The following is a 21,649-nucleotide window of genomic DNA, read 5'->3' on the forward strand; positions in this document are numbered from 1 at the left end:
ATATTGACTAGATCCAGTTTTAGAATTTTTATTTTTCTTCTGAATACATTGTGTGATCACTTGATTATAAGGAAGAAGCTCAGTTACCTCTTGAATTCAGTTATTGTGAAAAGATTAAAAAATTTCATCTTTTCCATCTTTATACCAATGAAAGGGAGGAAACTCTTTCCAACACTGCCTTTTACCTCCCCTTAACACTGCCAGGTGACTGTAGTTGCTTACTCAGTTGTATCTTTCACTTTCTATGACAAACATTGTATCTCGTCTGTGTGACAGAATCTAAGTTAATCTTGTGGATTATTGACCATCTATTGATAAATTCAGTCTAGTATTGAGTGTAAATGTACACCTCCTAATAATTTGCACATAGAAGGGTTCAAAACCACAGACTGCTATATAAGCAATGGTGCAAGTTACTGAGGGACCACTGAAAAATTGAGAAGGTAATGCCATCCTGGATGGATGTTGACATTATGAATTTGGGGGGGGGGGGGTAGGCAGTTTAATAATCACACTGGGAATAATTGGCAGTAAAAAGCATTTTCTGATGATGTTTTCCTTTCTAAATTACCTTTATTTTCTAGATAATCAACCTCTGAAAGATTGTTAAAATCCTATGTCCAGGATGTTTTAACACACATCACTGTGTACCTTTCAAGACATTATATACTACATCACTGCATTTTGCATATGAATGTGGACATATTCATTTGTTGATTTACAAAGAAAAAGATTTTCTTCTTTTAAAAACAAGGGACATTTATTTCGTGAAACAATAACTATCATCTTTGAAACTCAATATTTTTTTATTTTTTCTTCTATTGCTAAAGTATTGATGCCACAATTTCATTTCAAGTGATAGTGAAGTTTCTTATCTTCCATGAGCAAACCTCTTAGTGACAATTTGGAAATTTTAAGTTACTACAAACTTTGGAACTTGCTTTTCATATATGAAGCAAAGCTTCTCATTCACCAAGCACTGTTTTCATTTGCTTGATTTACAATCCTGGATCACACTTTTGAATTAGTATGATAAAGCTTTAATTAATGTTAGATACCTTAATTATGTTGTGTCCATAACACTGTTTATAGCAGTGTTTAATTGGTCAGTTGAAATGAGTTGACCTGACACAGTACATGACTGCTAGCTCATATGTGGGTAGGATTTACATGCCTCTTTAATGTTTTATTCCATCCCCTTTATTTGAGTTGATACAAAAGATGTAATTAACATGATAATACAAAGAAGGTATAATCTGCATTGATTGCAACAATACAACAAACATGTATGCAAATTGGATATCAAAACACAGCTGGCACTTAATTAGGATTTCTGACAGGTAGATTTACACTTTTCACATTTGAATACAAGAGGACATGTCACATTTATGATGATTACACTGAAACCAAATTAAAAGATAAATCTAAAACGATAATTTCATGTGCCAAAATTTATTTAATTGGTATTTATTTCTTAAGTGATGCCACCAGTAGGCATTACTGAAATTTTCATGGATCAAAATTATGTTGAATATTGCTATTTACAGAGTACTGAGAATTTGTTTTTGGTAAAGAAACCTTAAGAAAATAAATGTCTTCTTATGAAAAGTTGTGAATGTTATGATGTTTATTGAAATTTCTGGGCACTAAGCACTGTTTTTGAAATGAGTAATATATATTAGGGTTTCATTAGCCAGTTTTGATTGCAATTTTCTTCACATTCAACAAATAGGGGTATTTTCTAGGCATAAAAAAATAGGAAAATATTGTTATTGCTTCTCCTACTGAATGGAAAGTCATGTCTTGAAAATATTGTTATCTCTAATACTGTGCTAATGGATGGCTATATGAACATGGAGTTTTCAACAACAGAGTTCCTATTATACCCCGTTAGTCCTAAATAGAATTGGTGCCAGTCATATACACTCAGTATGGCTTACATGACTGTCTTAAAAATCTTCTTACTATTACCCCAGAATGGGTGGTCATTATGACATGGGGTTTTTCACCAGGTTCTACGTGAAAATGGTGCCAGTCATACATCCAGTATGGCTGCCAAGACAAGTGCCCTAAAAATGTTGTTACTGTTTCCCCAGAATGGATGATCATTATCACATTGGGTTTTAATCAAAAGACTTAGAATGAATGTCTTCTTTTTCCTAAAGTGCTAAATGAAAATGGTGCCAATGTGACATCAAATATCTTTGCCACAGCATCCAATCTTGTTATCCCTGAATAATGTCAATGATAATTTCAAACACTTGACAGTTAATAAGAAAAATATGGTCTTGTCTTGAATACCTGGAAATTATTTTCACCCAGTCTTTTTGAGTGACTCATATTGTTGTCATTGTCATTTCTGATCAAACAATGGCAGCATCATATGCCAAAGTCAGTGTGGACATGCATGATATGTTACTTGACTTCTAACTACATTATTATTCACAAGGAATTTGGTTCATTATTGTGTGGAAAAGCTTTAAGAGTCAGGTCAGGTCTTGGGGAAATGAAAGTGATGGAACCTCCATTAGTAGCTTGATGGTAGAGGGTGAGTGTCCTGCCTTATCTTAGCAGCCCAGTGGGCATAAGTCCCTGCAGTATCTGATTTTGGCCTGAATGCCTTACATGTGGGTGCATGGAGCATTTTTATAGATGTTTAGAATCCTTTTTGCCATCCATCCAGGCCATGCAATGCTGTTCTGGTTGCCAACCGGCCATTCCAGTGTCTGGCCAGCTGTGTTCCACAATCATGCAGTGGGAATCCATCACTTTGTTAGCCATTTCGTATACTGACTGATCACAACATATTATGTGGAGCTACAGGGATCTTGTTTGCCAATTCATCCATTTGCTGCACAGACCAGCTAGACAAGAGAGACAAGCCAACCATTCAGTCAGCAAATGGGCCTGCTATCCAGCCAGTAGCTAAGCTGACTGGCCAGCATTTTTACTGGTGGATCATGCTGGCAAGACAAACCAGGGTACTTGCCAGCCACAAATGCAACTGCTGACTCATTTTTGAATAATTTTTTTTTACAGATTACCCACTAGGGAGATACCAACCCATACTCCACGCATTTATTATTGGCATCTCTCTTGGCAATAGACCATGCTGTACATGAAATAATGCCTGATGAGGACAACCTCCATACTGAATGCGGAGATTAATCTTGATCATGTAGCTTCCTGTCTCACAATGGAGCAAGTGTAGTTTCAGCTTTAAAGTGGCTGTGGAAATATTTACTGGATTTGGCCAATCACTATGCCCAACTCCACTGTCTGCAGGCCAGACTTTTAAGTTCATTGTTTTTGTAGAATTGGAAGATGAGGATGAACATCTGTCCTTCCATCAACTTCAGCATTTGGTGAACATCAGAGATCTCTGATCATCTATATGAAGGATCCAGGGAACACCAAGTCTTGTAGGAAAACCAGTATCCTCATCATGCTGGTACTACAGTGCGACCCCGCAATAACGTGAATTCAGATATAACATGATTGTGGCATGGCTTCCGAAATTTTCGTATATTCGTTCACACATGAAAAAATATTTTTTTCTTCAAAGTACGTGAAATAGTGCGTTAAAAATGTATTATCATTTTGGGGAAGAGATCGTGTATGAATTTGAATATAATATGATTGAGGCATGGTTTCTGAAATTTTAAATACATGTATGTGTATTTTTCTTGTACCAGGAAAAAATTTTTTTTTTAAGTATGTGATCTAGTGTGTAAAACGTTTATTATCATTTTAGGGAAGAATTTATGTATGAATTTTAATATAATACAATCGTATCTTCTGAAATTTAGCAATTTCACCAGGTTCTTAAAGTGTTATGCCAAAATAAACACCGGAAATGTTTAACTGCATACACAACCAAGCAGCAGACAATGCGGTGGTTGATAAGATTCTCACAATTTATTAAACATAAAAAAAGAACGAAAGCTGCCAACATGTTTGCTGGGCTTGGCGGTGTTATTAGACGCAGTCAGTTGACCAGTAAATAATGTCTGCTTTATTAGCTGGAAATTGAAAGGGCATGAAATTGTACATGTGTTCAACTTCATATTTTTTATAAAAGTGACTCGTGACCATTGCAGGCCAACTGCACTTAGGTCTCGGGTTTTACATGTGTGTGGTGTTTGCTTATGAACTCGTTATTAATTTCCTATTTTTTATAAAAAAAAAATATTTTACTGTTATGGAAAAGCAAGTTCACAAACGCAAGTCATTCTCTGCACTTTGCAGAATGATTAGTATAGTAGTTTTCCTACGTTTCTTTCGATGTTCACAAAATCTGAAGTAAAAGTTATATGCACGCTGAAAGCATGTGTTGATTGTTAATTATTCTTGCTGTAGTCATTCAGATGAATAGGCGTACAAGTGTTAATTATTGGAAATTTACAATGGATAAATGTACACAGAAACACATATGAGAAAATTTTAGCAGTATGAAATTTGTACAGACACTGTTCATAGACCCTGGAATGTAATGAACTGTACACATGCTTCATGTTTCTTAACCTCATTTTGCTGTTAATTTTTCCCATTGAATTCAGACATATAATGATCTGTGACAAAATTATTGAATAGTTTAAATATGTATGCAATTTTTGCAGTGGAATTGCATGTATTATGGATTAATTGCAAGCCCTGATGGTACAATATCAGGTGGCAAATATATGGTGTTAATTCACTGTTCATGCTATATATTAGATGCTGAATTCAGGCAATGATCTGGGACAAAATTATTGAATTTGTGTGCAATTTTTCAATGGAATTACATGCATTATGGATGATCTGCATGCCACAATGGCATGATAGTAAATGGTGTTGATACTCTATTCATCATATGCATAAGGCATGAATACACGTATATGTGCCAATGAGTTGTTCTCTGAAAAAGTAAAATACTGTAAAACAAAACGCATTAATGCAACCCCACTATTAGCGTGATCCAATTTTTTTTACCCCACTTATCATGTTATAGCAGGGTTCCACTGTACACACACGCAGGTGTTCATAGTAACATATTGCCAAGCTTAGAAAAAAGCAAAGTGACTCAACATGACAACATCACTGATGATAAGGTGGATCCAAGTGGTTTTCCATTCAACCTCCAGGTTAGTGTGGAATATGGTGCCAATTTATTTGACAATTAATCTTGCATCACTGGCGATTTTTCACCTTGCTGAAAATTCAGACAATGATCATGCATGGAGTCCATGGGCATTGTTGTCAAGATGATTAAAAGCTCTCTGCATGATGTTATGGTTAAAGCCTTAATGATTTCAAACTGGTGAAATGATGTCTTCATTGAATCTGCATCATTCTTTGGTACCTGTTCCTGTGGCAGTTCAGTAAAGGGGATAGGAAAGATTTCTCCTTCCTATGCTTCATTCAGCTGTGACTTATCACTCTGGTAGCTTGCCCATAACCTGCCAGTTGGCAACAGATGCTTTCAATTTTCGGGGATTCATGATGGCATTTTCCTCCCTCACAATGATGCTAAGAGGCTGACTGCAACATTTACATCCAGCAAAGTGGTGGAACAATGGTTTGTGAAGAAACCTTAATTGATCTTGGGACATTCTTTTGTTAGTACATCCATCATAAAGATGGCTTCAAGTTGTTTTGGCAGCATCTCCTAACCCACTTCTCTAGGTAGTACAGTGGGTGCAAGTCCACCCTCTGTCCCTCATATCTGAGCGTGGCCTTCAGGTGCACAGTATACACGTTTACCAGGGTATTTTTTCCAATTTTACGTACTATTGTACTTTTTCACTGTTCCAATATGTTGGTAGTTTTTGTTTCCAATTTTATCAGTAGGCTCTAGAATGTCAGCATGAGGTCTTTCACTGTATCAGCTTTAGTTTAAGCCTAATCATTTAGTGTTTAGTGACTTATACAACAATTAATATACACATTTCAAATTAATATACTCAAAGGTAATGTCCATTTAATTTTAGATGGGTGGGAGAGGCTGTGATTTTCTTTTGAGCTGAAATATATTCTTTTCTTTTATCTGAAGATAATTATTTTCCCAGATATCATGAATTCATTATAGTGCTATTTTGCTGCAAGTCAGAGCAAGATGGAAATTAAGTAAATATTTGTCAGGCTCCTGCACCAGAACATTGAATTGTTGGTTCCAAATAAAATTGTGGCATACTGTGGCATATATGAAGGTATGTTCAGAAATACAGGGGTACAAAAATTTTTGTGGTACCCAGCTCGATTAATGATCTATTAGCCATCTTTTCATACTGTATGCTGCAGCTTCTGCTTCTGACCACTAGCACTGGGACGATACTTGTGGGAGACAATGTGATACATATTGTGGTGTAATACATATCTGATGTTTTATATCAAATATTTCAAAGCAACTATTTAGTTATGCAGGCACTTGTACTCTTAATAGTATTCCTTGTAAATTTGCACCATTATATTCAGATATTGCAAAACTGAAGGAATAAGAATCAGCACAACATTATATGCAGGGCTGGTGACTTCAAGAAACTCACAGACCCTGACTGAAATTCCACAAGCCCAGACTCCAGTTTCCTCATGCTCAAAACTTCCCCTTTTTCAATACTGCCACACAACGTTGGAAGAACTACAATTCGGATACATACTCATTAGGGTTCAAAGGGGTTTGCAAATGTCATATTAGTGTTCATCACTACACTCACTAGGGACTAGAAGGTCATGCTGTTCAAACTTCTCTGCTGGATTCTCCAGGTGAATCCTGGTCAGAACCGAGTCGACATATATTGATGTGTTGTTTGCAGTATATGCAAATAATTAATAATCCCCCCTCCCCAATATCTTTTTGTTTTTTCTGGAGGGGGCTGACATGTTTCACAAAGTAAAACTGTCAACCAAGAGTTTTCAAATTTATTTTTGTTGGGCTTTGTTGATAGCTAAGTGCTTCATAATATGGCTTCAAAAATTAATTACACTTGAACACTATTCTGAAACTGAAATGATCATAATTTTCTTTCTGCAGTAAAGTCCAACTTCAAAGAAATGTTGCAGCTGTTAACAAACTTGTAAAAAATATAATAACACATATGGCTTAAACATTCTCGTTCAAGGCAATGATATGTGATAAGTTTTGTTCTTGTACATGCATCTAACATCTCTTTTAGGTACCTGTAATGGATTGTTCCACTGCTCTGATCTTACCTATGCAAATTATTACAGTGGGTTCACCCACTGCAACCTTCAAACTCATTTCACAAACTTTTGTCAGCCAATTAGGTAATACGTGAAATAATGGTTTATACCTGACCTCTTTGCCTTTAATGGCCGCTATTTAAACCTAAATGGTGCCCCAATAAGAATTTTTGAACTGTCCAAAGAATAGTTTTACATCAGCTCCAATCATGACTGTTTACTGTTTATACATGCTACATGTAACAGGCGTATACTGATAGTAATTTGTTTTTCATTTTGAAGATTACTGAAAATTGTGTTTTCTCAAAACACAAAAGTGTCAGGGTTTGGGAGTACAAAATTGTATTTTTAGCATGACACGTTTCAGTTTCACATAGGACAGTGTTGATCTGATTTAGAGAGCGCAATGTTATGGCAGGTATGTCGATATCTTGAAAATAAATTTACACATTTTAGCAGCACAATCAGAGTTTCCTCAGGCAAATTAGGATTTGTTTTTACAAGCTCAATGGGAACCTCACTTAGAATACAGGATGGGCCTGATCTGAAATTATTTGATTTTTTTTGCACTGTTATGTAATTCTATATTTCAAGGAGAACATAAACTTCAAAACTTCTAATACTGTAGGGGTTTATTCTCAAAGCTAGAATAACCCCATATCAGTGTGAAATATCTTGTTAGCACAAATTTCATTAAAAAAACATCAGTGCATGCTAATGTCAAAAGGGTTTCTCTAGTGAAATCTAGTGGAATTGAATCACTGTTCACTGACTGGAAAATAATGAATGGTCAACTTCATGATACATGTGTTTAATGCAGAATAAGAATGTGATTATCAGTTGACTAGTTCCATAGTTCAGATTACTTCACAAGTCACCTATCCATTAGTGGATGTGGAAACACATAGATCAGTTTGTCTGATTCATTGGTTTCACCATATATTCTACACAGGCTGTTTCAGAGCTGGTCATGCACCCACAGCTGTTCATTCTGTCAAGCTTGCAACTGAGCTGCTCATCAACAAACCTCCATTTTTCTCCTCCCACATTTGGCGAAGATAAAGGAAGTATCCAGTTAACTATTTGATATGATTTGTGATTGAGGTACATGTAATTCTAAACCTTTCTTTTGCTGAAAGCCAGCTAAAAAGCAACATTTTCATCATGCTGATTATCTACCACATTTACCATGGAGCATCATACATTAAAACAATACAGCAGTGACTATGATGACCCCATCATTTTGCAAGGATAATAAGAATCTTCTCCATATAACCTCTGGGCTCATGCATAAAATTGTCACAACATTTTCTATGTTAGATCTAGCAATGATGTACCTTTTTGCAAGAAGGTAGCATCACAAATTGGTCACCTTGTTCTGGTCCTGGACCCAAAAGCTGGGGCCTTGGATGCTCCATCAGTCAGTAGCGAGGAGTTTTAGACTTATGCCTACCATATGGCTTTTGGTATCAAAATAATATAGAAGTGGAGGAAACAGAACTGCAAAGTGATCCTCATAGCCCTCTCAGGTGGGACATGTCCATGGTGAACAATCTGCTTGATATGTTGATGATCCAAGGATAGTCCTGTCGATGGACCAGCTAAAAAAGAATCATCATCATGGGCATTTCATCCCTACTTGGATATGCTTTTTCTTCATGCTTAATACTGGAAGTCTTGTGAATATTTCAACTGCCAGTTGTTGAGAGAATTTCACAAGCTAAAAAGAACATTTACTTGGAAGGCTCTATGAGGAAAAATTGTGCATTTTCAGAGACTGGTGCAAAGTCAACAGCATCATGTCTTAGTGTCTCAATCTTGCAATTGGCAGACCTTTTTCTATGGCTTGTTGAGGACTTTCAAAGGCTATCCCTCCATAATATCCAAAACCTTCAGTCAAGATATAAATCTATAAGACCTGCTTGCTGGTTTTAACATTAATAGGCCAGAATCTCTCACACTGTGACCTAATGGAATCCTTTGTGGGTTCTGACATGGCTAACTCAGATCAGTTTGGACCTCACTGAAGCTGCTGCCATACAAGACGTTATCTCTGATAGCTTTAGCTTCTTTCTGCATGCAAAGTTGCATGACCTTTTAGTGGCCTGAACTCTCTCCAGTTAAGATTGGATGGTTCCTTGGACCCAATGATGTAACCAGGCTTTGTAGCTAAGAATAATTGCCTGTCAGCAGGCAGAGTGATCATATGCTATGTCTTCTGCTGAGATGTCAAGAGAGGTGACAAAGCAAGATCCTTCTGTGCTCTCAAGCATTACTTGAAACTCATGAAGGTAAATCATGGGCATGATGTCTTTTTCCCTCCTGTAAAGGTCAGTAAAGAGGATATCACCTTATACACCCAGCATTGTGGCTCAAATGGATTAGTGATCCCACTGCAAGCTTTGCATTCAAATGTAATGTTTCACTCAGAGAAATAGTTTAGCAGAAACAGGAATGGAATCTGGCGAGTCCAGTTACTGCAGACCAGATAACCTCCAGGCCCAGTTGATGTTAGCACAACCTCTTCATACAAGTAGGTTAAGCACTTTTGCTCAGTTCACCAAGAATTTTTATTTTGCCAGTAATTCATTTTCTTTTATGCATGTATGGTTATCGCAATTACGTCAGTTATACTGCTCTCATGTCTGGAGAGTTGTTTATCCTTGTATGGTGAACCCAGCCATTCTCCCTTGATGGGTGCCCATGGTGGAGGTAGGATGCTTAGAACACACACACACACCATACCTATTTTTTTAATGTGAATGTGATTGAGGAATGTATTCAAAGGAGAAAGCATATTCACATTTTAGTCATTTTTGTTCATCTAGAATACTTACTTAATCATATTGGGGCCCCGAGTGGCCGAGTGGTCTAAAGCGCTCACCGTTCCGGATCACTGCCATCTCACCTCTGTCTGCGTGTGTTCGAGTCCAAGGCTCGGCTAGCGTGGGTACGTGGGAAAGCCTGCCAGTAGCTTGTCGTGTGTCGGTGGTTCTTCCCTGGGTTTTCCAGGGTTCTTCCTCCACCAGTTATACTGGCCGCCATGTATAGCCTATCTTGTGCTGAAAAATGGCGTTAAACCCTAGAACAACAACAACTTAATCATATTACTATAAAACTCAAACCTCCATGCAAATGTTAGCATCCTCATTGAGGTATTGCTCAAGCTTAAATTAAGTCTTCTACTGTAGTCACCTAGCAGTGATAATACGAGGTAATGGGAAGTGTCAGGAAGAGTTTCTTTCCTTTGTTTATTTGGTATATAAACAAGACACAGTTTGATGGGGTTGCAGTTTCTTCCTACTGTTAATTTGACTAGGTGAGTATTTACTGAAGAACAATTTAAAAAATAATTTGCTTTTCAGGAAATGTAATAAATGTCCACATTTTCTATTCTATTTGCCACAGAAATTCAGGTAAAGTTACAGACTAAATCGGCTGGCAAAATTTTCCACTTGTTTCAGGGTCTCTATCTGTTTAGGCTTCCAGTGCTATGCATATGAGAGAACCATTGATGTGAAGTGGTATATAGGCGAAGCTCAAGTGAAATTAAAAGATGACATGTTTCCCCGTAATCATGAACATTACTGCAACTACACTGTACTAGTATTAGGATACATGCACGGAAAGAACTTAAATGTTGCCTGTAACAGTGAAGTTTTATTTTCAATTTTACCATAGTTTTTCATTTGATGATTAAACATTTTTATCTGGGTCAAATTTTCTTTAACTTTTCAGGTAGTCTCTCATATTTGGTGGACTATGAAACCCAGCGTCAGCGCAAAGTTTTACCTGTGATAGCAACGATAGAGTTTCTTCAGAGGCTTTACAATACTAACTTGACCCCCATTGTTTTGCTCAGAAGTGTGGGACTTCAAGCCACCAATACCCTAACATTTGTCAAGGTAGGTTCTTGTTGTTTTAGCAGTGTCTGAAAAATTTCAGAAACAGATGATAGCAAAGTTTTTAAAATCAAATGGAATCCTAGGTTCCAGGAAATGAAACTCTAGACCCAGCTTAAATCCATTAACCCAAGGGCAATCAAGTAGAAAATTATACGCCTGGTATTATTGTACCTCATCATTTGAAGAGAAGTTGCATAATCCATTGAGGTCTTTTGTTTAATGTCAGGATTACAGCTCAGTAATTCAAGTATTCCATCACACTTTACCTTCTACCCTGTAAGTTTCAAAGCACGCAAGATTAAGGGATGAAACACGGTACACTTTTACATTATTAAATGGTCAGAACAGACCAGGTCAGCTATCATATAGTCTTTAGGCAAGGCACTTTAATTCAATTGCCTCAACACAAAGTTGTGTTGCAGTTTCAGAAAAACATCAGATCAAACCAGTTGTCATAGTTTAGTAAAACAATTTCATTCGCTCATCCCATTCTGCTATACAAGATCGTGTTTTCTGTTACATTTTCCCAATCTGCTTATATCACTCGACACTCGTCTAAGATTAAGGGATGTGAGTCATCTTCAAGGTCAAGATGATAGCAAGCATGTCTTGTACCATTAGGGCAATGTGTGGTGGCAGAGTGGGGTGGGCACCTGTGTTCAAGGTCATGGTCACAGTTTAGCACTCGAGATATGGTATGATTCTACATCTTTCACCAGTTGGTATCTTCAGCTTCTAAAAAATAACAAACCACTAAATCACTTTCAACCAAATTTGGCAGACTTCTTCCCATGAAGTACATGCCCAGATTGAATCTTGTGTCTTTGTACTCTTTCATCAGCTACTGAAAGGCTCTCAGTACCATGCAGCTGGCATAACTATTTATTTTCAATCTCATTATTACAATGAAAGTTGTTTTAACAAGTATATTAAATTAATTCCTGTTTGTTGTAGACATGCAAGATATTTGAATCCAGATGAGGTCTTTCCGACACTAATCAAACCAGTTGCCTCTAAAGAAAAACACAATAAGCACCACTGTAACCTATATTTCTCAGAAACCCCTGCTATAAAATGCATCATTATGCATGAATTTGCATTTAGTCTGGCTCCCTGAATTTGCAATAATTTCACCAATTTCATGGGAGTACTACTAATGTATAGTGCCAGACAAAACGAGTTTGATATAATAATTTGGAAAGATGTTTGTTGCATTCTTGAAGGAAAAAACTCCAATCACTGCTTTTCTGCTCATATTTTAAAAGACATGCACTTCTTTAAAAGCTGACAATTGTTATCTTGAAATAAGTTTATCATCTGAATTACCACCCACCCACCCCCTTCATCTTAATCCTTTTTATTTAAGAGTCAGAAATGCATATACAAGCCACGTCAATGTATTGTTAAAGTTACATGTATAGCAGTACTGTTGTTGACCATTAACTGGAACAGAGCCATTCAAATCATAGGCATGGAGGTACTTGCTACAATTATAATCAAAATTCTCCCTATTTTTGCTCTACAGTATTAAATTAATTAATATTGGAATTATTTTTTTCATTTCTGTCTTTTGATCGTTTCTATATAGATTACTCTTTACCATGAAATCAAATGGTTCTGTATCCTTGACCTCCTGTATGAATTTTAAGTTTCAATTCCAAACCATTTTTTTTTTTTTTTTTAGAAAGTCCCAATGATTTATGCATTTTATTGTTTGTAAAATCTCTGCCTCTTTAGACACGTGCAGGAAGTATTAATGTTTTGGAAAGTACAGTATTTTATAAGTTTGGTGTGAGTATATTTGCAAGAAATAAGGTATCTAGATTCAGATGGAGTCTAGGTGAAAAATTCTGTAATTTTTGCTTCTTTATGCACATTTTCAATGGAATTAAAATTATGGATACCAGGAGATCAGCTGATAATCATTTAAATAGTTTTAATTTAATATGCATCAAGTTGGTAAATGAAGTGGGTAACTTTCCACCCAAAGTCTCATTGATGCAATTGCGACATATTTGTCATGTAAAGTATCTTTATTGACATAATCACAACACAGACGGGTAATGATAAAATATCAATACAGCATTATTTGATGAACCACCCGCATTTTAAATACCCATTAGTGAAAGACTTTAAACTGAATTTAGTCATCCATTTGTTTTAAAATATTTTTATCTTCACTTTCAGGATAGAATTATAAAAGAGGCCACATCATAGCAACACCCAAACAAGCTTAGAATCCAGATGCCATGTAAAGGAAGCCATACAAAGTTACCTTGGATTTACATCAATTCTGGTGATAATTAAACAATGGACAGCTTCTGTATGGTCTTCAAGTTCTTCAGACTCCATTGGATATTGTATTGCCTCTTTCATTTTAAGTGTGTGCAACATGCATGATTCTGCTTTTTAATTAATGGAATAATAAATTCACATACTTTAAAAAATAAAAAAAAAGAGTATGCCACTCAGTAATGTTTTATCATTTTCTTCAGTTGCTGTAGAGACTGGTAGTTTTCCTCTTGTTATGCTAGCTTCATGGAGCCATAAAACAAAAGGGAATCAAGATCCAGCCACTTGCCCATTTCAGACATCTGAAATCATTTCAGATCAAGACTTTTAAGATTTTGCAGCTTTATTTAGCTACATTAAATGTGAAAAACTAGGGATCTGCTGTTCAAAAAAGAATTGTAAAAAAATTAAAGACAAGACTGTTTCTTCTTTTTAACTGAAAACATATCCAGTATTCTTGAGCAACAAGCATGCACATCAACCCTTAGGCTTTTGGAGCAACTGTTATGCTTTCTTTTATTAAATTATGTCTTAAGCAAGACCTATATGGATTATGCTTTTTTCCTACATTAAAAAATAAAAAGCAGTAAAAAGCTATTTTTGTCATTTTTATTATCACCTTTTTAATTCCACTTATATAAATTTGAAAATATTATTAAAAAGGTGACTTCATAAGAATATAAGAATAGTTTCCTTTTATGCTGTTTATGACCCCATTTCCGAGAAAACAGGTTTTTGCTTACCGATTTGTTTTATTGATAAACTGGCAATTTTGTGAACCAGTCGATGCATTTAAAGAAAATGGCACCAGATCTCAAGTGAAATGCTTTACGGTGCAAGCTGTGGATGTTATGCAACAGAAAATGTTAGAGCAGATAGGTTTTTTCAAACTTCAAACATGTCGGATCAGAAAAAAAGACAAATCAACACCACCTTACAAACTTTTGAAGAAGAATAATGTAATACAGCATTCTGTCTGAGCACCTACGATCACTGCAGAATCCCAGATTGTGATCATTCACCTGAAGTTACACATGTAGACTAGTTCAAGTGAGTGCTAAATATAAATAATTTTTCAGTGTATTTTGTGTTTGTAGTCTGGTTCTAATCCATATGGATTTTGCCCTTTGTGACAAAATTTTGACTAGCTGCAAAACTAGGTTAGTTGTAACAGTGCATCTTGTTCATATCTGCTGTAAACTATAATTCTGGTATTAATATATAGATTACGCTTTTCTGCCATTTGTAATAGCAATAATTAAGCCTATGCCTCTCGGTGGTGGTGGGGGTAGACATGTATGAACAAGACATTCAAATTAGGCACATTGGCATCATTTTCATTTAGGACCAAGTAGATATAAAATACTCATGTTGAAAAACCCATGTCAGTGTGACTTGCATTTAAGAGGAGCAACACAAAGAAGACTGGCTTTATTTTCATTTTGTTCAGACAACCTAATGTTGATATAACTGTACACCTTGGCAGAATAGCAATAAAACTGGCACAATCCTGAAAACTCTGTCCACAAGTCTTTGGGAATATCTTGTGCTATGACTTTTCATTCAGGAGTAGCAGCAACAAGAAGATTTTCAAGATAACGGCCATGTTGTACATCAGATTAGCACCCATTTCATTCAAGTCCATGTAGACACCATACAAAATCTTTTAGAGGAAACCACACATCGATATTGCAATCCCTTCTGGAGGAGCAGCAATAACAAGATTTACTGTATGGCCACCGTATTGAACGTCTGAACAGAACCATTTTCATGTAGGACCAACTAGAATATCACAAGTAGCCTTCTGGTGAAGACCTCATGTCAATGTTTTTCATTCAGAAGAAGTATGAAGCAGTATATGATTTTCAGAATAGCTGCTGTGATGGCCATACTGGAGGTCTGGGCCAAATCATTTTCAAGTTGGATCACTGTATGTGTATAAAGTTTCATGGTAATTCTCCATGTAGTAATTCTAGATATAGTTTAGGAGAACTAGCAAGAACAAACTTGAGCTAAATGAATTTATTGGCACGGAAAAACAGACCATCCCTCAAGTTCTTTGGCCTTTGACCAGTGGAGATAAAACGAGACTTGGGACTTTATAAGATTATTTGAAATTTCAGAATTGTTTAAATTTTCATGTCTGCAGATCAGTTTTAATCCAAAATAACAATGTTAGTTTCATCAACAAGACATAATATCGGAATAAAGATGTGGGAGACTTTGGGTACTCAAACACATCCTGATGCAAATGCACACATGCTCAAATCTGTTCTCCGCGCACAAGATAACATTAGGAAACTTAAGAGGTACATTTTATTGTAGATCTAAATATGAGCTATCTGCATACAAAAAGTATGAACAATAGACAACTACAGATGGCCAGACTCGGGTACCATTTTCTGCATTGGAACATGCAATTTGGTCAGCTGTTTAAAAAAAAACTGGAATACAAGTACAATCTGTGTATATGGGATAAAATTTGTGTACATAACAGTTGCTGATGTGGAAAAAAAACAAAAAGAGTACTGTGGACAGAATTTGAACCTTTGGGCTCCAGCTCTATCTCTGTTATCCAGAAAACGTTTACACATAGCAAATCGTGCACTATCCTTACAATTAATAGCTTTTACAGGGGCCAAGCTAGATTTGAATTTTAGGGAGAAGTGACTTCTTTTAAGAAAAAGTAGGGAGAAGTTTGAGGAGAGCAAGAAATCCAATACATGCTTTTTTTTGTTTTCTTATTTGAATTTTTGAATTGTGTCTATTTTTTAGTAAGCATTTAACATTGGTTTTAAGCAAAACATACTTTATTTTCAAGTTGTGAAATCTTGCATGTTTTTTCAGAAATGTATTTTGTACATGTATAAAAAGTATTATATTCATACCCATTACATTCATACTGGAAAGTGCACACATTTGGATGGAGATAAAATCAGTGTATTTTGGCCATGAATTTAAAGAACACATCAGAACTGATACACTGTAATTAATTTCAATTGATAGAGTAAGAACATTAGTCTTGTAATTGCAAGTTGGTAAAATTGCTTTATAAACTACCACACTGAATTTTTTTTTTAACTTAAGTTTTCTATAAAATGGCATATAGATCTCTGAACTACTTTGGAAATAACAACCCCAACCAACTGTAACATGTAAATGGGAACAAATGCACAAGTGACTTCACACCATACTGTTCGTCCCAATTTCATCGTTACCAAGAAAAGTGTAACTATTCAAAGACAACACACTGGAGTATTTAAGCTGATGTATGATTGAACTACACCCTTCTTTCAAACTGAATCAACACAATCGAGTACAGATATGGCACCATCCATAACATGTGAATGCATCACTTTTTAGAAAAAGGGATATTTGTAATATCACTACTTGCTTTTCTAGCTTTCTTACAACAATCCCTAGAGGGGCCCCGAGTGGTCTAAAGTGCTCACCATTACGGATCACTGCCATCTCACCCATCTGTGTAGGTTCGAGTCTCTGGCACGGCCAAAGTGGGTACGTGAGAAAGCCTGCCTGTAGCTTCTCATGGGTCAGTGGTTCTTCCTCCACCAGTTTTACTGGCCACTATGTATAGCCTATATTTTGCTGAAAAATGGCATTATACCCTAATAACAATCCATGGATATGACTGCAAATTCAAGGTTTTCTTTCTTCAATTTGCTTATGAACTTGTAGCAACATTATACATTGGTTAAATATTTGCTTCACTGCTTTGCTTTTCCTTCATATCAGCACAAAAATGAAGGTCAGAAAACAGCTTCAACCGTAAAGCACTTTTTGAATTCCACAACTTAGAATAGTCCATGATTCTGACATGCACGATGAATTTTTTAAGCTAAATCTTCCCTCACACAATACTTTGTTTTCTATGAATTTTCCCTAATCCAGAGGTGCTACCTATATTTCAACTAAAGATTGTTTCTCCCTCGTCACAAAAACTGGGGAGGTGAACAAAATAACAAGGAAAGGGACATACCTGGTAGTTCAGTCATTACCCAACAACATCCATCTCTTTTCCCATAGCTCCACGTTTAAGCTTTATTGAAATCAATTTTTAAAAGAGGTTTCCTCTAGCTGTACAAACATTAATCTGTTCCGTATCCATGTATACACTGCTGTCGGGCATTTCTGCACACCTAAAGTTTTTGTTTACGATACTGAAGCAAACTGCAGACCGAATTTGAGCGATTGACCAAAAAAAAAATACAGCAATGCTTACCATTTGGAAAGATGCAATTGTCACCAGAATATTCTTTTCAAAATAATATTAATTTTGGACACGGAGGATACTAACCCCCGTTTTCCTGACTCGCAATATGGTGGCCTATTCTGTGCACAGCTTTTAAAAGATTATTATTTATCTATTGTGCTATAGAAATGAAATGTATTACTTTGGACGTTTTTGTCAGCAGTTCAGTCGAGTAATTAGGTCAGGTTTATAGCGCGTTTTACAAAATTCAACGTACAAATGCCAATAAATGGCAAGAGATATTAAGGTAACTAAACAGATCTTGTAAAAATGTTAGAAAGTTCAACATTTTATGAAAAATAAGCTATCACATAGAAGAGAAACAACAATGAATAGAATGTAATGTGTTTATGTCTTGTTGATGGGGAAAAATTACAGAATTTAGAAACAGACTATACGCTGGTGAATTTGTTGAGAATTTATGTTCTAGCGACAAGCAGACACGTTGGGTAGCAGATTTTTTTACATGTGGGACACTTCTTGCAAAATTGGAAACTTGAATTAAAATAGTTTTAAGGTACACATTTCCATCTTTTATACAACATATTTATTGGTACGATTCTAAATCGAATTTTCTGGGTTACAGGTTCAAGAATGTCATGGAGTGGGTCTTCATGTTGCCATTTAAAAATCACATTTTTATGTGCATTTCGATTCTAACTGGGGGATATTTGTTTATACTTTATGAATATCACTTTCCTTGATTGAAGTACGATCATTCTTTCTCGATACAAAATGGATTTTTGAATCAAAATAACGTGATCCAATGTTTACAGAAATTACGTATCATTGCGCAGAATTACCCGACGCGCAGAATTACCCAACATGGCAGTAAGCGGTGTTCAACTGTGTGAAGGGGCATATACACAAATTGTTATTGTTGTTGTTGTTAGGTTTAATACCATTTATCATCACAATATAGGCTATACATGGTGGCCAGTATTAATGGGAGGAAGAACCAGAGAAAATCCCGGAAAGAACCACCAACCCACAAGAAGCTACTGACAAGCTTTCTCACATGACCATATTGGTTGAACCCGCACAAAGGTGATATGGCAGTGATCCGTAACTGTTAGCGCTTTAGACCACCCAGCCCCCCAATATACATAGGTAGCTTAGCCAGCTGGAACAAGTTTGTCAGTTATTCCTTGTGTACAATTTCCACCTGTCTGGTATTTTGGATACTAATCCCAAATAAGATTTTTCAAATATTTTTCACCAACATAAGCTCTGACCAAGTTTCACTTTCATGAATGGGTACTTTTTACTATTCTGCCAGATTTACTGTTATATAATACTGTATTACAACCATGGCTTTTTTCTTCTTTCAGACAGCGGTATTTACATCAAATAAATATCTTACTTAATTTCATTTTTAGATTCTTATATGTTAATCTTAGCCCTTATACTATTGGCTATGCGCACTTTGAAACCATCTTGATTTTAATTTGGCTCGTTATTCTGCCTGTTCTTCATATAATTTCACCATACCACTAAAATTGGGGTGGGTGGGGTGATAGTCATGCTGTTTTTGTCCATCAAGCATGTAAATCACTCTTATTTGACACCAATTTTCCCAGCTCCATTGATATGATATATACTTCCCAGCTTTAAAAATAAATTACCTTCATCACAATCATCAGCCAGTATTTGTCAAATGGAAACATCTAAAGAAGAATCACACTGGGAATCAGCCATTTGGAGTTTTCTAGGTAACCTGTATTATACCTTGTATTTAAAAGACATCCTTGATACAAGGTTCAAATTGGGACAAAATGCTTGCAAAAGGTCCCAACCAATATGCCAATCATATTTAGAGTAACCATTTATGTGAAGCTGAAGAACCCAGATATGAAAATTGCCATGCATGACTAGCACTGTAATACCATTCACCATTGTGACTTGTATTGAGACAAGCACTTTAAAAGTAAACAGCTAATTAAAATTGTATACTTTGCAGAGTATATTCACCAATGTAAACTTTAATTTGCTGGAAGTTGTCATGCACCACAGATCTCCAAAAGATGAAATTCATACATTTGCCCGTTTCATGCAATAATGCATCCTGCCTGTATCTGTTAATATATTTGCCCAAATATTTGCAAAAACGGAATCTAATCAATGGCATATCCGAGACGCACCGATGTCCACCATTACAAGTCTACTAATGTTTCAGACTGTTTTTATAAAGAAAATAATGCGAACAAGTCAGTTACAGCTGAAAATGTCAATGTGCCAAGTGTTAGATGCTTTGGGGCATTCGATAAGTATGGTCCAGGTTTCACTTAATGTTGTTAATTTTCCTTCTAAAAATGGTTTAAATCTATCTTGCTCTTTGTTTTGCAACAGTATTGATACAAGATTGAAAATAGTCAATATTGTGTTTAATTCAACAAGTCTTACCCAAGGAAAATTTTAAGATTTTTAATTAGAATATTTACTCCGTGTCCACTGTGAATTTGGCAAGGGCAGGTAGTATTAGACTTATTCATTCATCCTCAAACTGTTGTGTTTGCAACAACTCCTCTCCCAAATTGTCGGAGACTTGAAATTTGGCAGAAAATATTGATACGGGGTCGAACATATTTACAAGTCCTCATGGGAAAGTCCTTCCGAGTTGTACATTTTTTATTATTAGATTTATATACTATATATTCAATCTTTTTTATTTGCAACTAGTAACAATCCTTTCAAGGAATGGCTCCAAAACATTAAAAACATTTTTAATGCTTATGTGGGTTTGAGCTTTTAGTTCGTTTGGCCAAAGGTTTAGCAAGTTTTTGTCAGATACTTCTTTCTGCAATCAACAATTGGTTGTAAATACTCAATAGCAAGTCATGATGTATGTAGCACTTGACACTGACGCAGACCTAGCACAGCAGTTCTAAAATGTTGCCAATGCATGCTTTATAGGCTAAATTTGTCAAGATTAGTACTTAAGCTTTTGTCATCTAGACCATGTTTGCTTGTAAGAAACATCAACATTTCTAATCAAGTAATCTTGCATTCAATTACAGGCATGCCAACCATTATGCATTTTAGTTTTGATGCAGTCCTTAAATTTGTTTCACCCATCTCCTACACTCACCTGTATATGGATTATACATTTGTTACATTAAAAATAATTCTCTTTAATCCAACATATAGCAGTTTTTTTATGACATTTCCAAGAAAACAAATTAAATTGGGCACACTGATACATTTACGCATTAGATTTGATCTTTCAGCAAAGACCAATTAATAATAGTTGTTGTATATAAATAATTTGTTGAGGTTTTTTATTCTGGTACCTGATCTAGATAGATTCTGCCATTTGTATAAAGACAAATTTTAACCAGCTGCAGCAGATCCAGGTTAGTTGCAAAAATAAATACATTTTTTTTAGATTTCTGTAATTACAGCATGGACTACATTATTCAGATTATACTTTTTCTTCCCTTTTGTATTAACAATAATTAGCTTATACCTCTCTAGAGGTTGACATGGATTGGATTAGCGTGTGAACAACAGAGGTGGAAAAGTAACATTTGGTAGAACATGGAAGCTGCAATTATAAGGCAACAGGTTCAACATCAGCCCAGGTCCCCTTTCTTGCATGTCCTTGGGAAAAGAACCTGGCTCACATTTTTTTGGCACAATACAACTAACAATGTTAAAAGTACATAAAGTGTGAAAGGTTGGTCACTGTTTGGTGTTTCATGATATCGATGCAAATGCAATAATGCAGCTCTCTACTTTTGACCTTGTGGGTATTTAAGTAAATGTACTCTCTCTGCCATCCAGTCGGAAGATTTACATATTTTAGCTGAGCCACAAACCTGCTTACCATATAGAGTACAATGTGCCTGCCTAAAAGAAGGGGAAAAAACCCCCCAAAAATGCAGATTTTGTAATGCAAATGTTGGTTTACTGTTCCAATTTTTTTTTTTCTCAACAGAGAAACAGATAGGTTGGTAAGATCTAAACGTAAATTGGACGTGCAACTGGTTATTTGTTTTAAGTG

General features: G+C 35.8%; 1 protein-coding gene across 1 annotated transcript in view; it reads left to right on the forward strand.

Moving 5' to 3' along the window:
- The window catches only part of LOC149808146 (ubiquinone biosynthesis monooxygenase COQ6, mitochondrial-like), a 54,783-nt gene extending 40,810 nt beyond the window's left edge, over positions 1-13,973 (forward strand). Inside the window, exons 11-12 of the mRNA XM_089973859.1 lie at positions 10,918-11,084; positions 13,272-13,973. Of these exons, the coding sequence (XP_089829985.1) occupies positions 10,918-11,084; positions 13,272-13,301 (197 nt within the window). The 3' untranslated portion in view covers positions 13,302-13,973. The remainder of the gene's footprint in view (positions 1-10,917; positions 11,085-13,271) is intronic.
- Positions 13,974-21,649: the final 7,676 nt, after the last annotated feature.

This window comes from Sinohyriopsis cumingii, chromosome 1 (assembly GCF_028554795.1).
Source record: "Sinohyriopsis cumingii isolate HCF-2022 chromosome 1, ASM2855479v2, whole genome shotgun sequence".
Taxonomy (NCBI): domain Eukaryota; kingdom Metazoa; phylum Mollusca; class Bivalvia; order Unionida; family Unionidae; genus Sinohyriopsis; species Sinohyriopsis cumingii.